We start from the raw sequence: 17,964 nt of genomic DNA, 5'->3' as shown, positions 1-17,964 counted from the left end.
TCTGCTTCCTGTACATAGATCATATCTGATGAAGGTCCAACGACCGAAACATTAATTTGATCTATTGTTTTCCTTTTTGCTTATTGCTACATGTCCATGGCGCAACGATTGTTTAATTTATGTAAATAAACTTACCATACCCTTAGCAAATTCAGTGTGTGCAGCAGCATTTTTACATTATTTGCTGTTGGATCGAAGGATCCTTTCTGCTAGCACCATGCTATATATTACCCCTGAGTGTGCGGCACCATTGCTTTCTATATATACTGTGCTTAGTGAGACTAGGAGCTCTCAAGTCACTGCGAAGAATGCAATGCTGTGATGTCTGCCACCTAGTATTACCTTATACCTTAAATATAGACTTCTGATGGGCTTTTATTTTTTAAATAATATCCGGACATTGCCTATTTTTCAAAGGCCAAGATATATTGTAAAGTAAAAAAAAATATGGCAATGATGAGGTCCTTGTAAAAATATGCAATCTCAGCTGCCATGATGTAGCTCTTGCTTTCTTTCTTCCTCATTCTCTACATTGACTCTATTTATATGCACGGCCTTTATTCTTCCCACGTCTTTCAGTAATTGATAAAAGTCCTCTGGGCTGAAACGTCATGTGGCAATGTGTCACCAGAAATGTCCTACTGATCTTATGGGAGTATTATTGCCTATAAGTCCAGTGTTTTAATGACATTCATCATAAAGTTATTTTAACATCCTTTCGGGTTGTCTATTTAATGACATCAGCCTTAGGGATTATTAGGGCTAGTTTACATGAAGTAAAATGGTCCGGATTTTAACGCAGGAAGTTGCATCAGAATCCAGACCAAAATCCGCCTGCCGCGGCTAGCCACAACTGTCGCGGCTTCCGATGGTTGTGGCTTTCCGCTCCGGATTAGGCTCAAATTAATGGGCCTAGTCGAGAGGGAGGTGTCGCAAGGCGGATGTCTGCAGCTGAATCAGCCGCGGAATCCTCCTGAAGAAAGGGTAGCTTGCTTCTTTTTTCCGCAAGTGGGAACAACCACTCAAGGAAAAAGAAAATGACCGGCGCCCATTGATTTCACTGGGAAGCGTTTTTTTGAGCCAGATTCTGACGCAGATTCTGCACCAAAATCTGGCCCATTTGACTCCATGTGAACTAGCCGTTATGGGTCTAAAATGTAATTTTGACTGGAATATTTTGGGACCCGTTAGATTATGAAATATTTAGGTACTCAAAGGCAAAAAATCTACAAATCAAATGATAAAAAGATTGGGGAAAAAAGGGATATACTGGTATTTCATTATCTGGTTTTAATAAATAATACTGTATATACTCGAGTATAAGCCGACTTTTTCAGCACATTTTTCATGCTGAAAAAGCTCTCCTCGGCTTATACACGAGTCAGGGTCCACGGAGCACAGAAAACTGGAAGGACCTGGAAGGGGGAGGTCCTTTAGTGCTACTGCTCTGTGATTGGCTTGTCATGAGGTCATGTGACTGTGATGTCATCAAAGGTCCTGTAGCCACTGATATGTAACATCTGCAGATAAGGTTGAGTCTAAATCCTAGTAGCTCCGCCCACACCAGAGTCCGATCACATGGTCATGACGTCATCAGAGGTCCTTTAACATCTCCCCTGCAGATGAGTGGCCAGGATTCGTTGTGTCTTATGGAAGATGTCTGTTGTATGGAGGAGAGGAAGCTGCAGTAACGTGACACACACAGGGACCTTCCTTTAGTTACTCTGCCTATTAATGTCAGGCATTTGGGGTTATTAGTTTAGTTTCAGTAACTCCTTGTGCCTCACATTAATAGCAGTTAACCCCATAATGTCCCTCATATTAACCCCTGTGTGCCCCATATAAGGGTTACTAATATGTGAGACGCTTAATGAAGGACCTTAATTATGAAGATACCTAATTATTACCTCCATATGTCCCACATATAAGTAACTTGTATGTGAGGCACACAGGGGGTTAATGTGAGGGACATGATGGGGTTTAACTGATATTACTATGATCCCCATGGAGTTACTAAGCTGTAATGCACATGACCAGACTTTTTATCTGCAATGGTGGTTCCCCCCTCGGCTTATACTCGAGTCAATAAGATTTCCCAGTTTTTTGTGGTAAAATTAGGGGCCTCGGCTTATATTCGGGTCGATTTATACTCGAGTATATGCGGTAATAAAAAAAATTGCCAATACATTCCAGGAAACTCAATATCAAACCAGCCACATTGCATAGTAGGGGACATTTTGTCCTGCACTATCATACCTTTAAATAGTTCAATAGATGCACTATTTGCTTAAAGAAGCAATTTGCATAAATATGTAAATGAGACTCAAGTGTAAAGACACGTCAAAGCCTTTAAGAGTGCCGGCCAAGAAATGCCAGGCATATGTCCAAGGTTATTAACTTTTCAAACAACTTAGTCTTATTTCTGGACCAAAACATAACGCACTTACATTAAAAATGTGGCTGCTTGAATAGCCTCTCTAAAGTTCCTGCTACAAGATGTCTCCCTCCAAGTTAAACTTGCAGTTCACTCCCTGTTGCTACCCAAGGTGCTTCCATAGAGACTGTGATCCAATATTGTTTACCTAATGTGAGTGTTAAGGTGAGGTTATTTTCTCTCTTCACACAGTGAATGGAGAGGGGAGGGGTTGATTCTACTTACAGCCTGCACACACATCTCCAAGGTGTTGCTCTGTATAAAGGACTGAACATTCTGCAAATCTCACAGCTTACAACGTCCAAAAAGCCTACTATGTACTTGTATCTACTTCTGGCTGCTTCTTTGATTACAAATGAGATATTCTTCACAGACAGCAAGCAGCTTTTCTTTTATATTCCTATGTGTTAGTTCCTTGTCTGCGTTTATTTGCCCTGTACTTGCAGTCTTAGTGTTCCTGGATTTCCTATACAATGATCACTTTTGTCAGCTATTTGTTTTCTACTGTACAGTTACTTCTGGCAGAATTACATATAACCAGTTGCATCAGTAATACACAGTAAAGATGGTAGACTGCTTCTTATTGAACATGCCCCCTGCCTCAGAGAAAAATGCAAAATGTGCTGCACCCATAATTTGATTAACAGCAGAAAAACTAATAGTAAGTTATGTATAAAAGCTCATACAGTCACAGAACAGACTGCCCAGCAAGACCTTGCACATATTTCAACTTTTCATGAAAAGTGTTATCACTGTCTCCCTACATCACTGCCCCCTTCTTCCTTCTTGTTGACGACTTCTCCTCTTTTTCTTTGCTACCTCCTCCGGTCAGCTCGAACGAAATCTCGCACATGCTTGAGATTTCGTTCACGTGAGTGGAGAAAGAAGCAAAGAGGAGGAGGAGGTATTAAGAAGGGGGTGGTGATGTAGGGAGACGATGATAACACGGGTGTGCTCGGAGCACAGGGGGAACACCCCCTGTGCTGAGTGGAGGATAATTTACATAACTAAAAAAAAAAGCCTTTTTCTGAAAAACACCAGCGAGAATCAGGAACTAAAAGGTATGCCTATAATAGCCTTTCTGAGGGATACATGAATATAGTGTTAGCTAAAAATTGAGAATCTCAATGACAGACTCCCTTTAAGTCTGATTTACTTATTTTTGCAGTCTATATATTTCCAAAGCAATCAGGGCTGTGTCATTGTAGGCAAAACCACCAACTCGGACTCCGGCTCCTTCAAAATGGCCGACAGCAATCGTAAGTAAAGATGCTCTAATTCATTAAAGAGCCAGTGGCTGAATCTCTATGAAAGTAAATATATAACAAACTATAAATCTAATTATATAATATTAGTACTTGTATAATATCATTACAAATAACTAATCATGTTATTTTGAGGCTGGAGCTGGTAACTTTTTTTTCCAACCCTGACTCCATATTTCTGAAAAAAATTGGCTTTTTCAAAGAATGGTCCACCTATTGGACTATCTAAATGTATAAATGATGCTCAGCATAATATTCCCTATAATACATAGTTACTAGAGATGAGCGAACACTAAAATGTTCGAGGTTCGAAATTCGATTCGAACAGCCGCTCACTGTTCGAGTGTTCGAATGGGTTTCGAACCCCATTATAGTCTATGGGGAACATAAACTCGTTAAGGGGGAAACCCAAATTCGTGTCTGGAGGGTCACCAAGTCCACTATGACACCCCAGGAAATGATACCAACACCCTGGAATGACACTGGGACAGCAGGGGAAGCATGTCTGGGGGCATAAAAGTCACTTTATTTCATGGAAATCCCTGTCAGTTTGCGATTTTCGCAAGCTAACTTTTCCCCATAGAAATGCATTGGCCAGTGCTGATTGGCCAGAGTACGGAACTCGACCAATCAGCGCTGGCTCTGCTGGAGGAGGCGGAGTCTAAGATAGCTCCACACCAGTCTCCATTCAGGTCCGACCTTAGACTCCGCCTCCTCCGGCAGAGCCAGCGCTGATTGGCCGAAGGCTGGCCAATGCATTCCTATGCGAATGCAGACTTAGCAGTGCTGAGTCAGTTTTGCTCAACTACACATCTGATGCACACTCGGCACTGCTACATCAGATGTAGCAATCTGATGTAGCAGAGCCGAGGGTGCACTAGAACCCCTGTGCAAACTCAGTTCACGCTAATAGAATGCATTGGCCAGCGCTGATTGGCCAATGCATTCTATTAGCCCGATGAAGTAGAGCTGAATGTGTGTGCTAAGCACACACATTCAGCACTGCTTCATCAAGCCAATACAATGCATTAGCCAGTGCTGATTGGCCAGAGTACGGAATTCGGCCAATCAGCGCTGGCCAATGCATTCTATTAGCCCGATGAAGTAGAGCTGAATGTGTGTGCTAAGCACACACATTCAGCACTGCTTCATCAAGCCAATACAATGCATTAGCCAGTGCTGATTGGCCAGAGTACGGAATTCGGCCAATCAGCGCTGGCCAATGCATTCTATTAGCCCGATGAAGTAGAGCTGAATGTGTGTGCTAAGCACACACATTCAGCACTGCTTCATCAAGCCAATACAATGCATTAGCCAGTGCTGATTGGCCAGAGTACGGAATTCGGCCAATCAGCGCTGGCTCTGCTGGAGGAGGCGGAGTCTAAGGTCGCTCCACACCAGTCTCCATTCAGGTCCGACCTTAGACTCCGCCTCCTCCGGCAGAGCCAGCGCTGATTGGCCGAAGGCTGGCCAATGCATTCCTATGCGAATGCAGACTTAGCAGTGCTGAGTCAGTTTTGCTCAACTACACATCTGATGCACACTCGGCACTGCTACATCAGATGTAGCAATCTGATGTAGCAGAGCCGAGGGTGCACTAGAACCCCTGTGCAAACTCAGTTCACGCTAATAGAATGCATTGGCCAGCGCTGATTGGCCAATGCATTCTATTAGCCCGATGAAGTAGAGCTGAATGTGTGTGCTAAGCACACACATTCAGCACTGCTTCATCAAGCCAATACAATGCATTAGCCAGTGCTGATTGGCCAGAGTACGGAATTCGGCCAATCAGCGCTGGCCAATGCATTCTATTAGCCCGATGAAGTAGAGCTGAATGTGTGTGCTAAGCAAGAGGGTGCGCTTGAACCCTTGTGCAGCCTCGGCTCTGCTACATCAGAGCCGAGGGTGCGCTTGAACCCTTGTGCACACTCTGCTTCATCAAGCTAATAGAATGCATTGGCCAGCGCTGATTGGCCAATGTATTCTATTAGCCTGATGAAGTAGAGCTGAATGTGTGTGCTAAGCACACACATTCAGCTCTACTTCATCGGGCTAATAGAATGCATTGGCCAGCGCTGATTGGCCAGAGTACGGAACTCGACCAATCAGCGCTGGCTCTGCTGGAGGAGGCGGAGTCTAAGATCGCTCCACACCAGTCTCCATTCAGGTCCGACCTTAGACTCCGCCTCCTCCAGCAGAGCCAGCGCTGATTGGCCGAATTCCGTACTCTGGCCAATCAGCACTGGCTAATGCATTGTATTGGCTTGATGAAGCAGTGCTGAATGTGTGTGCTTAGCACACACATTCAGCTCTACTTCATCGGGCTAATAGAATGCATTGGCCAATCAGCGCTGGCCAATGCATTCTATTAGCGTGAACTGAGTTTGCACAGGGGTTCTAGTGCACCCTCGGCTCTGCTACATCAGATTGCTACATCTGATGTAGCAGTGCCGAGTGTGCATCAGATGTGTAGTTGAGCAAAACTGACTCAGCACTGCTAAGTATGCATTCGCATAGGAATGCATTGGCCAGCCTTCGGCCAATCAGCGCTGGCTCTGCCGGAGGAGGCGGAGTCTAAGGTCGGACCTGAATGGAGACTGGTGTGGAGCGACCTTAGACTCCGCCTCCTCCAGCAGAGCCAGCGCTGATTGGCCGAATTCCGTACTCTGGCCAATCAGCACTGGCTAATGCATTGTATTGGCTTGATGAAGCAGTGCTGAATGTGTGTGCTTAGCACACACATTCAGCTCTACTTCATCGGGCTAATAGAATGCATTGGCCAATCAGCGCTGGCCAATGCATTCTATTAGCGTGAACTGAGTTTGCACAGGGGTTCTAGTGCACCCTCGGCTCTGCTACATCAGATTGCTACATCTGATGTAGCAGTGCCGAGTGTGCATCAGATGTGTAGTTGAGCAAAACTGACTCAGCACTGCTAAGTCTCTGCATTCGCATAGGAATGCATTGGCCAGCCTTCGGCCAATCAGCGCTGGCTCTGCCGGAGGAGGCGGAGTCTAAGGTCGGACCTGAATGGAGACTGGTGTGGAGCGATCTTAGACTCCGCCTCCTCCAGCAGAGCCAGCGCTGATTGGTCGAGTTCCGTACTCTGGCCAATCAGCGCTGGCCAATGCATTCTATTAGCCCGATGAAGTAGAGCTGAATGTGTGTGCTTAGCACACACATTCAGCTCTACTTCATCAGGCTAATAGAATACATTGGCCAATCAGCGCTGGCCAATGCATTCTATTAGCTTGATGAAGCAGAGTGTGCACAAGGGTTCAAGCGCACCCTCGGCTCTGATGTAGCAGAGCTGAGGGTGCACAAGGGTTCAAGTGCACCCTCGGCTCTCCTACATCAGAGCCGAGGGTGCGCTTGAACCCTTGTGCAGCCTCGGCTCTGCTACATCAGAGCCGAGGGTGCGCTTGAACCCTTGTGCACACTCTGCTTCATCAAGCTAATAGAATGCATTGGCCAGCACTGATTGGCCAGAGTACGGAATTCGGCCAATCAGCGCTGGCCAATGCATCCCTATGGGAAAAAGTTTATCTCACAAAAATCACAATTACACACCCGATAGAGCCCCAAAAAGTTATTTTTAATAACATTCCCCCCTAAATAAAGGTTATCCCTAGCTATCCCTGCCTGTACAGCTATCCCTGTCTCATAGTCACAAAGTTCACATTCTCATATGACCCGGATTTGAAATCCACTATTCGTCTAAAATGGAGGTCACCTGATTTCGGCAGCCAATGACTTTTTCCAATTTTTTTCAATGCCCCCAGTGTCGTAGTTCCTGTCCCACCTCCCCTGCGCTGTTATTGGTGCAAAAAAGGCGCCAGGGAAGGTGGGAGGGGAATCGAATTTTGGCGCACTTTACCACGTGGTGTTCGATTCGATTCGAACATGGCGAACACCCTGATATCCGATCGAACATGTGTTCGATAGAACACTGTTCGCTCATCTCTAATAGTTACTAATTTCTGATCACATTTCCTAGTGAGAGTCCCTTTAAAGAGGACCTTTCACCATATCTGGGCACAGGCAGTGTTATATACTGCCAGAAAGCTGACAGTGCGCTGAATTCAGCGCACTGTCGGCTTTCCCGATCCGTGCCCGGTGTAAAGCGCTATCGGTCCCGGTACCGTAGCGCTTTACAGTCAGAAGGGCGTTTCTGACCATTAGCCAGAGACGTCCTTCTGCCTCGTGCCGCCTATCGCGCTGTGCTGTGGAGCGGGGAGTAACTCCCCTCTCCCGCTCCTGATAATGCTCGTCTATGGACAAGCTGTGTGAGCAGAGGGAGGGGGCGTTCCTCCCCGCTCCACAGCACAGCGCGATAGGCGGCGCGAGGCAGAAGGACGTTCCTGGCTAATGGTCAGAAACGCCCTTCTGACTGTAAAGCGCTACGGTACCGGGACCGATAGCGCTTTACACCGGGCACGGATCGGGAAAGCCGACAGTGCGCTGAATTCAGCGCACTGTCAACTTTCTGACAGTATATAACACTGCCTGTGCCCAAAAGTGGTGAAAGGTCCTCTTTAAATAATTACAGCATCCAAGCCTCCGTGTCCCTAAAAGATAAACCATAAATAACTGACATATACAGTTCTCACTTCAGTGAGATGCAACTGTATCCAGAATGGGGGGGGGGGGTCGGTCTTCCCCTCCCCCTACAACATCATGCCAAGTGTTACAGCCACTGTGAATGGAGAGGTGGCCATGTATTTGGCATCCCTCTCTCTATTTACTTCTATGCCACATCTAAGTAGACAACAAGAATAGAGGTGGTTGAGCTTGATATCTAGAACAAAGGAGTCACCAGTTTTACTTTTTTCGCAAGGTTTTTTTTTTTGCATAAATGAGTCCTGAAATCTATACCAGCTATGATTTGGTGTAGATTTCAGTCCAGGCACATGGCCCTGCCGTATAATACACATCTTTATCAGTGAAGTGCATTTTCCCCCTGCACCATCACACCACCCCCTGCTATGGTTGAGTTTTCATGTGACATTTTGCTTATCCTAGGTTCACACATGCGCCTGGGTTTCCGTTTTTTGGAAAAAATGGAAACCCAATCAGCTGAAAAAGCGGTTTCCCACAGAAACCCACAGACAATAATGGGGTCTTCCATATTTCCACACAAAAAATGTAGAAAAAGAAGTTCTTTTATTTTTCAAGAAGAATGGGGGCTGGAATCCCCGAACGGAAACTGGGCGCTAGTGTGAGCCCAGCCTTGGGAGAGAAGGAAGGTTGGTGACATAGTAGTCAGCAGTGGAGGCCTGCTGTCACAACTGGGTGTAGCAGAGGTTGCTCTCGAAGGATGGGATGGTTACTGTGACTTAGGTTGGGTTCACACGATGTCTTTTGGCACGTAATGTGGCACGTAGACGCCGCGGGAGCTTTTCCGGGCCGTATACGCTCCCATTGTTTTCAATGGTAGCCGGTACCGCGGCGTTATTTTGCGGCCGCCACAAAATCACGGCTGCAAAATAGAGCCGCGTATACAGTACCGGCTCCCATTGAAAACAATTTTAACGTATACAGCCCGCAAAAGCTCCCGGGGCGTCTACGTGCCACATTACATGCCAAAAGACATCGTGTGAACCCGGCCTAAAGGAGAGTGGGCACTTGTAGCAGACACCTGCAGGAATTTTACCACTAGAAGTCCTATTCAGGAGAAGGGGACAAATCCTGAAGGCACATGGACAGCTCCTAACTTTTGGAGCGAGCTCCTAGACCTGGCTAATGTTTTTCCATGCCTGATGTATCATCTATGTTTTACCATAATAAATTCATTACCATGAACCCCAATCAACTTCATGTGGCAATTGCAGTCAGGATGCTTGTACCAAGTAAAACATTCTATAAATTTCTAGAAGTCTTCTCTTTATATAAGTGCATATTATATGTGTAGGCCCTTGGGTTATGTACATCCATACCTTGTAAAAGAAGACTGCCTCCTTGTATTTTCCTATTTGATCGTTGACCACCGCCAACTTTGCAAACTTTAGAGCATCCAGTTCGAGTATGGAGGCATCCATGGTGACAGCTAGATAGACAAGATACAAAGTATACAGCACAAGAAGAAGTAATAAATAGGTATAAGGGAAAGTAAGATGATGTGTCAGTCAGTACAGCGATCTGTGCTTGGTATAGTCACTAGCGGCCACAGAGAGACTACTGCTCAGAAGGTTTTTCAGTTCTAGAAGACAGACTTGAGTTGTCTTAGAAGATGTCTTGCTCTGGCGTCAGGCAGTAAACAGGTGATTTGCTATTATTGTCGCAGATTGTCAGACGGAAGCCCAGGCTGGATTGGGATTTAGAATCTTCTCTTCCTAAGTCTCTATAGATGTCATAGTCGCCTGAGTAGCGATGTGTCCTTAGGGTATCCAGTAGGACCCATCATACCCCTGCTTGTACTTCATACCACACCATTGCCTGGCTCCGCTGGGGTAGTAGTAGCAGTGATTCTGATGAAGAGTTACCAGGGAACCTCATAAACCCTTCCTGGTAATCCAATGATAATGCCAACACACAGCTTATCCACAGTCAGAGGGCTGGCTGGGGACTGTATTCCTGGCTGTGGCCCCTATCGCAGGACCGTCCCACCTTGTCAGCAGTCAGAGCCCGGCTGCCCTGATAGATGGAGGTGTTTATGTGTTCGGGCACCCTGTCACTTCCTCCTATGCCTTTGCAGGCGGCTCCTAGGCTGTGATGAGTAGGAGGGAGCAGCCCCAGTCATCGTGCTGCCTCCACCCCCTGCCAGTGACACAGCAGCCTCCTCACCTGCTGCTATGAGGACGGGCTGCTAGAGTATGCGGAACTGAAGTGCGTCCCCACCTCCAGGCTGACACACAGGAGAGGACTTTCCACAGTACGGGCTGCCTGGAGAATGCAGCTTCCTGTTAGTACTGGGCATGCGCGCTGTTACCTGATAGTATAGTGTTGTGGGCCAGCCCATGGCTTTGTAGGACGCTTGTGGCCTGGCGTTGTAAGAAGTTTTAAGAAGTAAGTGTGATCCTCTGCCATTATATACTGTCTGCACATGCATGTATCTCATCCTCTGCCATTATATACTGTCTGCACATGCATGTATCTCATCCTCTGCCATTATATAGTGTGTGCACATGCATGTATCTCATCCTCTGCCATTATATAGTGTGTGCACATGCATGTATCTCATCCTCTGCCATTATATACTGTCTGCACATGCATGTATCTCATCCTCTGCCATTATATACTGTCTGCACATGCATGTATCTCATCCTCTGCCATTATATAATGTGTGCACATGCATGTATCTCATCCTCTGCCATTATATAGTGTGTGCACATGCATGTATCTCATCCTCTGCCATTATATACTGTGTGCACATGCGTGTATCTCATCCTCTGCCATTATATAGTGTGTGCACATGCATGTATCTCATCCTCTGCCATTATATACTGTGTGCACATGCATGTATCTCATCCTCTGCCATTATATACTGTGTGCACATGCATGTATCTCATCCTCTGCCATTATATAGTGTGTGCACATGCATGTATCTCATCCTCTGCCATTATATAGTGTGTGCACATGCATGTATCTCATCCTCTGCCATTATATACTGTGTGCACATGCATGTATCTCATCCTCTGCCATTATATAGTGTCTGCACATGCATGTATCTCATCCTCTGCCATTATATACTGTCTGCACATGCATGTATCTCATCCTCTGCCATTATATACTGTCTGCACATGCATGTATCTCATCCTCTGCCATTATATACTGTCTGCACATGCATGTATCTCATCCTCTGCCATTATATACTGTCTGCACATGCATGTATCTCATCCTCTGCCATTATATACTGTCTGCACATGCATGTATCTCATCCTCTGCCATTATATACTGTCTGCACATGCATGTATCTCATCCTCTGCCATTATATACTGTCTGCACATGCATGTATCTCATCCTCTGCCATATTATACTGTCTGCACATGCATGTATCTCATCCTCTGCCATTATATACTGTCTGCACATGCATGTATCTCATCCTCTGCCATTATATACTGTCTGCACATGCATGTATCTCATCCTCTGGCATTATATAGTGTCTGCACATGCATGTATCTCATCCTCTGCCATTATATACTGTGTGCACATGCATGTATCTCATCCTCTGCCATTATATACTGTCTGCACATGCATGTATCTCATCCTCTGCCATTATATACTGTCTGCACATGCATGTATCTCATCCTCTGCCATTATATACTGTCTGCACATGCATGTATCTCATCCTCTGCCATTATATACTGTGTGCACATGCATGTATCTCATCCTCTGCCATATTATACTGTCTGCACATGCATGTATCTCATCCTCTGCCATTATATACTGTCTGCACATGCATGTATCTCATCCTCTGCCATTATATACTGTCTGCACATGCATGTATCTCATCCTCTGCCATTATATACTGTCTGCACATGCATGTATCTCATCCTCTGCCATTATATACTGTCAGCACATGCATGTATCTCATCCTCTGCCATTATATAGTGTCTGCACATGCATGTATCTCATCCTCTGCCATTATATAGTGTCTGCACATGCATGTATCTCATCCTCTGCCATTATATACTGTCTGCACATGCATGTATCTCATCCTCTGCCATTATATACTGTCTGCACATGCATGTATCTCATCCTCTGCCATTATATACTGTGTGCACATGCATGTATCTCATCCTCTGCCATATTATACTGTCTGCACATGCATGTATCTCATCCTCTTCCATATTATACTGTCTGCACATGCATGTATCTCATCCTCTGCCATTATATACTGTCTGCACATGCATGTATCTCATCCTCTGCCATTATATACTGTCTGCACATGCATGTATCTCATCCTCTGCCATTATATACTGTCAGCACATGCATGTATCTCATCCTCTGCCATTATATAGTGTCTGCACATGCATGTATCTCATCCTCTGCCATTATATAGTGTCTGCACATGCATGTATCTCATCCTCTGCCATTATATACTGTCTGCACATGCATGTATCTCATCCTCTGCCATTATATACTGTCTGCACATGCATGTATCTCATCCTCTGCCATTATATACTGTCTGCACATGCATGTATCTCATCCTCTGGCATTATATAGTGTCTGCACATGCATGTATCTCATCCTCTGCCATTATATACTGTGTGCACATGCATGTATCTCATCCTCTGCCATTATATACTGTCTGCACATGCATGTATCTCATCCTCTGCCATTATATACTGTCTGCACATGCATGTATCTCATCCTCTGCCATTATATTGTGTCTGCACATGCATGTATCTCATCCTCTGCCATTATATACTGTGTGCACATGCATGTATCTCATCCTCTGCCATATTATACTGTCTGCACATGCATGTATCTCATCCTCTGCCATATTATACTGTTTGCACATGCATGTATCTCATCCTCTGCCATTATATACTGTCTGCACATGCATGTATCTCATCCTCTGCCATTATATACTGTCTGCACATGCATGTATCTCATCCTCTGCCATTATATACTGTCAGCACATGCATGTATCTCATCCTCTGCCATTATATAGTGTCTGCACATGCATGTATCTCATCCTCTGCCATTATATAGTGTCTGCACATGCATGTATCTCATCCTCTGCCATTATATACTGTCTGCACATGCATGTATCTCATCCTCTGCCATTATATACTGTCTGCACATGCATGTATCTCATCCTCTGCCATTATATACTGTGTGCACATGCATGTATCTCATCCTCTGCCATATTATACTGTCTGCACATGCATGTATCTCATCCTCTGCCATATTATACTGTCTGCACATGCATGTATCTCATCCTCTGCCATTATATACTGTCTGCACATGCATGTATCTCATCCTCTGCCATTATATACTGTCTGCACATGCATGTATCTCATCCTCTGCCATTATATAGTGTCTGCACATGCATGTATCTCATCCTCTGCCATTATATAGTGTCTGCACATGCATGTATCTCATCCTCTGCCATTATATAGTGTCTGCACATGCATGTATCTCATCCTCTGCCATTATATACTGTCTGCACATGCATGTATCTCATCCTCTGCCATTATATACTGTCTGCACATGCATGTATCTCATCCTCTGCCATTATATACTGTCTGCACATGCATGTATCTCATCCTCTGCCATTATATACTGTCTGCACATGCATGTATCTCATCCTCTGCCATATTATACTGTGTGCAGATGCGTATATGTGTATAGGGAGATATTTGACATTCAGTTGTCCAATTTCATGCTTTTTATTCTTTTTTTCCACAGATTTTTTATTTTTTTTTGCTGGCAATGGCAATGACTTCAGAAACATTAGACCAACCATGTGCATCGGGAAGCCATGTTCCTATAGATAACCCAGTAAATGAGAATGAGGCAAAGAATCTCTTTCAAAATATTGAAAATTTCAATTCCATTCGATCAGCAAATTATGATAAAAGTGCAATCTTAGCTAAACTAAAGACTGCAGTAACATTGATTGAAGGCAACAAAGTAAGTGAAGAATCAGGTGAAGAAATCAACCAAATCTTGACCAAATGACTGTCATCATGTGAGAAATTAGAGGAAAGTCATTTTCCAATGAAAGACAGTACCTTGAAGGAGCCTGCAAACAAAAATATTTTACGGCAGTTACGTTACAAATCTATCAAAAAACGAAAACCCGAGTGACCTTACTTTTGGGTTAACAAAACCGTTCGTTGCGTCCCCACCTCCAGGCTGACACACAGGAGAGGACTTTCCACAGTACGGGCTGCCTGGAGAATGCAGCTTCCTGTTAGTACTGGGCATGCGCGCTGTTACCTTATAGTATAGTGTTGTGGGACGTCGACCCAGGAGAAACATTTGGGCCACAGAACTAAGCGAACGAAAACGATCCATGTTACTGGCGGCAACCAATCACATTACAGATATCTTATTTCTAGCTGAAGTGTGAGAATGAAAACATGATTGTGATTGGTTGCTCTCAGCTCCGTTAATAGAATATCGAAATCTGAGTACTACAATTCAAACTAGGAAAGCTTTATTGTGCAGCAGCTGTCATCAGAGTTCCATGTACTATACACATTTCTTGACGTCACATTATTGCTGTATGCTGAGATTTTCCCCAAAGTTTTTTTTCTTAAAGGGGACCTGTCACTTAATTTCCTTACACTAAATCACATTTTACTGCTTTACAATGTTTTTAATATTGAGTAAAAATAAAGTTATGATTGTACAATGTCTAATTACTCTTAAAGGGTCAAAGGAGCAATAATTGTTACAAATCTGATTTACACGCTGTTGTGGGTCCGGTTGTTGATATAGTGAACATGCCTGTTTGTGTTAAAGTGCAATCTTGCTGAGAAAATCCATATATAATTGAGCTTTTTCTGTGCCTCCTGTGTTTGCAATGTTTATCAGCCACAGGGACACAAACAGATGCTCCAGTTGGCAGGACCAGGACCCTGGTTCACCAAACCCCCCATTTACATTTGGATTAAAAGGTGATTTGCTTGACAGCAAGATGATGCTTTAACTCAAAAAAAGGTATGTTTCTATTATCTATGGTTATGGGGTTAATGTCACTCCCTAAGGAGAGACCACCTTCTCAGGCGTATGGAGTCTTAGAAAAAGACATTTTAGCTCCACTGGGGGGATTATGGGAAAAATATGCAAATCTGATTTCTCCTTAGGGAGTGACATTATCCCCATAACCTGGTCTAGAAGTCTCTCACCTCTACCAAGTCAGTTTTCCCTGCGCTGTGCTGATGAGATCCAACCAGATTGAAACAGTGCTGTCCACAGCTTTGATACAAAATGATGCAAAATCCCGCTTCATTGCAGTAAAGGCTTGTTGGAAAGTTGGGAGCTACCCCAAGAGGGCAGCAAACAGAGGCACTGTTTCCCTATTTACATCTAGGGGAAACAGATTTGCATATTTTTCCCATTCTTCTATTATCTATCTCACGTTTGTATTATCTATCTTACTACCCCCCACCCCACACACACACATTAGTGTATAAGTGGTTTGGAAGCAGTGTCGTTGGTAGACTCCATTTAATAACTGTATTTTTTATTCTCACTTCTGAGAGTCATAATCTTATTACTTGCTGTGAACATACTCATCTGAAGGTTTGATTTTTGCTAAGTTTTTCTTTTTGGGGTCAGAGAAAAACAGCAATTCTCCCATTGAATCTCTAACTATAAATTTTGCAGCATTATTCGGCCATTATAAACAACATGATAACTTTATGGATGAGTACGGTTACAATACGAAATGTATTTTTTTATTTTACTCCTTTTACATAAAAGTGTATTTTTGTAAAATATTATCAAATGTTTTCGTGTTGTCATACTCTGAGAGCCATTCCTTTGTTTTATCTCTCCATCAGTTAAGCTGTGTGAAGGCTGGTTTTGCGAGATCAATTGATGTTTTCATTGATTTAGAGTAATTTTTATTTCTTTTTTTGGGTGACTGTAATGATACTTTTTTTTATTTTACATGGCATTCATTGTACAGATAAAATAATGTGATGATTTTATAGTTTAAGTCATTGTAGATGCAGTAAGACTAATTATGTATTTTTTTATATTTTGTATGTAATAAAACAATGGGGAGAGAATTGATTGATTTAGTCTTTTACTTTTTTTTTATGTCCCACTACTTAACATAAAAATGCAGTGACAGTTTCACACTGGCTAGACCTTATAGGTTTCTTTGAACCTGAAGAACACTGTTAGGTCTTCAGCTGTCAGAGTAACCCCTTGGCAAGGTGAATCAATTGCTTCTGTTTAACTACTTAGATGTGACAGATGCTATTAAAAATGGAATCTAAAAGGTTAAAGGGAATGTGTTAGCTGGTTTGGAATCACTAAACTGCTAGTATGCCATTAAGAAGTTGGGATTTATAGTCCAAAACCTCTGTAACATACCACCACCCATCACCAACTTCTATACAAACCAAAGTTTGAAGATGTCCAGATTCCGACGAGATGAGTCTGGTGAGGGTCTTCAGTTTTGGGGCAAAATTATTATTAAGGTACTATACTAGTCAATTCTTACTGCACCAGAGCATGTATAGTGAGGTGAGATGAATTGCCCTCAGCTTCATACACTCAGCCCTGCCCTCGTGACTTTTGAGGGTTACGTAGCATACAGCATGTGAGCTTTTCTAACCTTATTTTCTGCACAGAAATGCATATTTTAGGGGGCCACACGGTGGCTCAGTGGTTAGCACTGCAGCCTTGCAGCGCTGGGGTCCTCGGTTCAAATCCCACCAAGGGCAAAAAGCCATCTGCAAGGAGTTTGTATGTTCTCCCCGTGTTTGCATGGATTTCCATCCCATATTCCAAAAAAAAGACATACCGATAGGGAAAAATGTACATTGTGAGCTCTATGTGGGGCTCACAATCTACATTTAAAAAAAAAAAAAGAAATGCATATTTTATACTGATAAACCTATTGTAAATGAGTATAGAGTGTAGAGTTTTAGGATAGGTTAGTCAAGTGATTTCCTTGTTTTTCGTCATTTCAGCCATGACGACAATTCCTGCCCCAATTCCAACTCCTTAGGGTTAGTTCACACGTTGGCCGTCTGCGCGGGTTTTGACATAGAGAGTGACGCGGTGAGCCAATGGTCGCGGCTTTCCCCTCCTATGTTGGCTCAAATGAATGAGCCGACATAGGAGGGTGCTGCCGCTAGACGGAAGCCGTGGCCCAGCGCGCCACAGTTTCCACCTGAAGATAGGACATGTCGCTTCTTTTCTCCGCTAGCAGCAGCCCGCCGCTAGCGGAAAAGAGAAGCCCGGCGGTCTGCATAGACCCCCATTGTAAAGGGGCGGATTTTGAAGCGAAATCCACTGTCAAAATCCGCCCCTTTGCCCACATGTGAACGAGCCCTTAGGAATAACCAGGGACAGGTAGGTTAGGGCTAAGACACTTCTATATTTCTAGTGGCATATTTTACATTACATCTACCCAACCAGTGAAGAAAATTGTGGATATTCACTATTGATGTATAATATTAGGAAGCAACATGTGCAATTTTTGGTTCAGGTTTTTAGTTTTGTGCTAATAAAATATTACATTTATTTGGGTGAGCATACATTTTCTGTTTTGTTTTATGATTGAAATACAATGAGTAAATATGCAACAAACTTTGCATCTAATTAATTATACCATATAAATAATTGCAT

The 17,964-nt window shown here is 43.8% G+C and overlaps 1 protein-coding gene across 1 annotated transcript in view; it reads right to left on the bottom strand.

Annotated features, from left to right (window-relative positions):
- The window catches only part of CAPN7 (calpain 7), a 49,669-nt gene extending 39,075 nt beyond the window's left edge, over positions 1 to 10,594 (bottom strand). The window contains exon 1 of the mRNA XM_075271298.1: positions 9,636 to 10,594. Coding sequence (XP_075127399.1) covers positions 9,636 to 9,737 — 102 coding nt within the window. The 5' untranslated portion in view covers positions 9,738 to 10,594. The remainder of the gene's footprint in view (positions 1 to 9,635) is intronic.
- Between the last annotated feature and the right edge of the window lie 7,370 nt (positions 10,595 to 17,964).

This window comes from Leptodactylus fuscus, chromosome 4, assembly GCF_031893055.1.
Source record: "Leptodactylus fuscus isolate aLepFus1 chromosome 4, aLepFus1.hap2, whole genome shotgun sequence".
NCBI lineage: Eukaryota > Metazoa > Chordata > Amphibia > Anura > Leptodactylidae > Leptodactylus > Leptodactylus fuscus.
The sequence above is the reverse complement of the archived record's forward strand: the minus strand, read 5'-3'. Positions and strand labels throughout refer to the sequence as shown.